Source organism: Ylistrum balloti, unplaced genomic scaffold (assembly GCF_031769215.1).
Source record: "Ylistrum balloti isolate Yb309-2 unplaced genomic scaffold, AGI_CSIRO_Ybal_v1 Utg370320, whole genome shotgun sequence".
NCBI lineage: Eukaryota > Metazoa > Mollusca > Bivalvia > Pectinida > Pectinidae > Ylistrum > Ylistrum balloti.
This window is the reverse complement of record NW_026782235.1, coordinates 708,020-711,128: the sequence shown is the minus strand read 5'-3', so window position 1 is coordinate 711,128 and position 3,109 is coordinate 708,020. Positions and strand designations below refer to the sequence as shown.

The following is a 3,109-nucleotide window of genomic DNA, read 5'->3' as shown; positions in this document are numbered from 1 at the left end:
AATTTGGATGAAAAAGTATTTTCACAAATGCTAACTTTTTGGAAATCAATTATTTTGTAAACAAAAAAATCTAAAATAAAGGAACAAAGAAAAAGATAAATAAATTTGGTTCCAAAAAGGTCAACGTGAATTTTTTAATTGACAGGACAATCAGCCAATTTTGTTGTAGTTATGCCCCTTCAGCGGTGTTTACGATACACTGTCGTACGTGTGTCATATATTCTTGCATATATATCTTAAATAGACTGCCCCTGTATTTGTAGGATTTGGAACTGTAATTTAGTATTCGCATGTACATTTTTATCTTGAATGGAAATTGTACAGCTTTACCTGCGTTAATCTATCTGTGCTGTTTGTTTATGATGTTGTAGAAGTCTTGATATTTAAATAAAGAGAACGAGAGCCATGGTTTATTTCATGACTTCAATGTTAAAAACGAATTAGCAACCCAAGAGTAAACCAAATAAAATCAATTATATTGATCATGAGAAATGTATACAATTGTTCCTTAAGTCTTACTAAATTAAGTTCTAACTAGAATCGTATCTGTGACGTATATCTCGTACACGTATTTGTCAAACATGCCACTGTTGTGGTGTTGTGATGTTTACAAGTGTAAATAAACACTCGGAGGTCTGATTCCAGTAATACGTGATTGTAAACAATGCTAAAGTATATAAAGATATGGTAAGTAAAAACAAGCACAAACAAAATCAATGATTTCAATATCTTGGAAACATTTGTTAACTAAGGATTACATAACTAACTTCACCTGTCAATGTACGTTCACTTATTCAAAGTGGATTCCCGTGTTGTCTGTAATTTCATAGTAGCCTAAAATTTCTTTCAGTTGTGCAAACAATTACTGCGCGAGGACAACTTACAGACATTTAAAACCTTATTGGTAACTGCAATGCTTGTAAATCAATACATGTCTTATCCGTTCATAGGGTCATGACATCTTTGTATTGAATCTTTTGTCAGATAGATTGTAAACTTCCTCCTTCATGGAAAGGTACAATAAGACATGACATAACACGCAGATAAAATATCCCTATGTATTGTATATATATTCACGACAACATCGAGCGTATAATTGTCAACATTTGTAGACAAAGAAGCAAAGAATCCATGAAAATATATATTATTGAAAACTACGTACCATGGGAGAAGAGCTATCACTGAAAGCAGCACAACTTCGAATTTCCAAAAAGGATGTTTCTACACAACAGGAAAGTTATGTATCTCTGATATCGACTTTCAACCTACCGAGTTTTACTACTTTGATGGCCTATACACCAGACGGAAGTTGTTGGATTCAATATGACGGCTGTAATGACGTCAGGCTGACGGATATGACTGGAAATCCTATCGACAGTTTAACATGCGATGAAAAAATTACCGGAATGGATTTCCAAAACGAGGGGGACCTATTTATCTGTGTTGGTAACCAAATTAAACATGCAAAGATGCCAAACGGAGACCTAAAGACATTTGTCTATACGAAATATTTGAAACCACGTGATCTCTGCGTATCATCTTTCGGGGATGTTTACGTTACTTTCGAGGACAAGCCTGATTATAATCTGATGTCTGACAATGAGCGAATTGTGATAAAATATTCTGCACAAGGACGAGAAAAGGCTCGTTCTCGATACGACCAACAAGGCAACTATCTTTTTGTAAGGCCGAGTAGAATTATGGTTGATAGTTCGGGAGAAGCTGTGTATGTGATTAACTACACTGACCAATGTAGAAGCCATGTTGTTGTTTTAAATTCCGTCGACCTCACTCTTCGTCTTCGGTATCTAGGCAACGGAGAGGTTGTATTTGCGGAGCAGACGCTTGCCTCCAAAACAATGATAAGAAATGCAACAAAAGTCACGTCTTCTCAAATAACGATGACGTATACACCAACAATGAAATACGCTGTCACTGATATAGGACTTGATGCTTACGATAACATCTTGTTATGTGAGTTTTACAGTCGGTCAGTCCAATTATTGACCAGTGATTTTGTGCCGATGTTGACCATTCTACCTACACAATTACATGCACCACTGCTGATTGCAGTGTCAACATCTGTCCTCTGGGTTGGATTTAAGGATGGTTCCGTAGCTGTGTATACTGTACACTGTGCTCTCGAACCGGAAACAGTGGTCACGCATTTGTGATCATTATCTACTAATGTCAGAGATGCAGTCTCTGATTGAAAAGTGAGATGTCTTCGGAAACCCTTCAGGAACACCTGGTCTTGTTCTTCTTGTACTTTTTCATGAGGTTCCATATGAATTTTACCTTCCTTCCTGGATATTTCCTTTCATTATATCTATATAGAGCTAGAAGTTTTTATTCTTTTAGTGTTTATTAATCAGTGAAAATTACAAAAAAATATGAATTGAGGAAACGCTCTGTATATATATATTGCTTGTTGTTAACTATAAATTGATGAAACACTGAATCTATGTATGTATTGCTTGTTACTAATTAAAATTGATGTAACACTGAATCGATGTATGTATTGCCTGTTATTAATTCGTTGTAACACTGAATCGATGTATGTATTGCTTGTTACTAATTATAAATTGATGTAACACTGAATCTATGTATGTATTGCCTGTTATTAATTCGTTGTAACACTGAATCTATGTATGTATTGCTTGTTACTAATTTAAATTGATGTAACACTGAATCTATGTATGTATTGCCTGTTATTAATTCGTTGTAACACTGAATCTATGTATGTATTGCTTGTTACTAATTTAAATTGATGTAACACTGAATCGATGTATGTATTGCCTGTTATTAATTCGTTGTAACACTGAATCGATGTATGTATTGCTTTTTACTAATTATAAATTGATGTAACACTGAATCTATGTATGTATTGCCTGTTATTAATTCGTTGTAACACTGAATCTATGTATGTATTGCTCGTAAATTTTCACAGTGTATGTTCATTCGGGACAAGAAAACTACACACTCGTTGATGGTGCGATGGGAAGTCAGTGTGACTGAATTAAGTATCTGGCAGTAAATGGAAAGGAAAACGGAAGTCATGTCAATATGAGAAAGGAAATAATGCTTATATTGCTAAGAAGCCTTTAAT

At 34.5% G+C, this 3,109-nt stretch overlaps 1 protein-coding gene across 1 annotated transcript; it reads left to right on the top strand.

The window, feature by feature from the left end:
* Positions 1-1,163: 1,163 nt before the first annotated feature.
* LOC132553342 (uncharacterized) lies at positions 1,164-2,174 on the top strand. Its single transcript, XM_060217576.1, has one exon. The coding sequence runs from the start codon at positions 1,164-1,166 to the stop codon at positions 2,172-2,174; it is 1,011 nt and encodes a 336-aa protein (XP_060073559.1).
* The last annotated feature ends 935 nt before the right edge of the window (positions 2,175-3,109 follow it).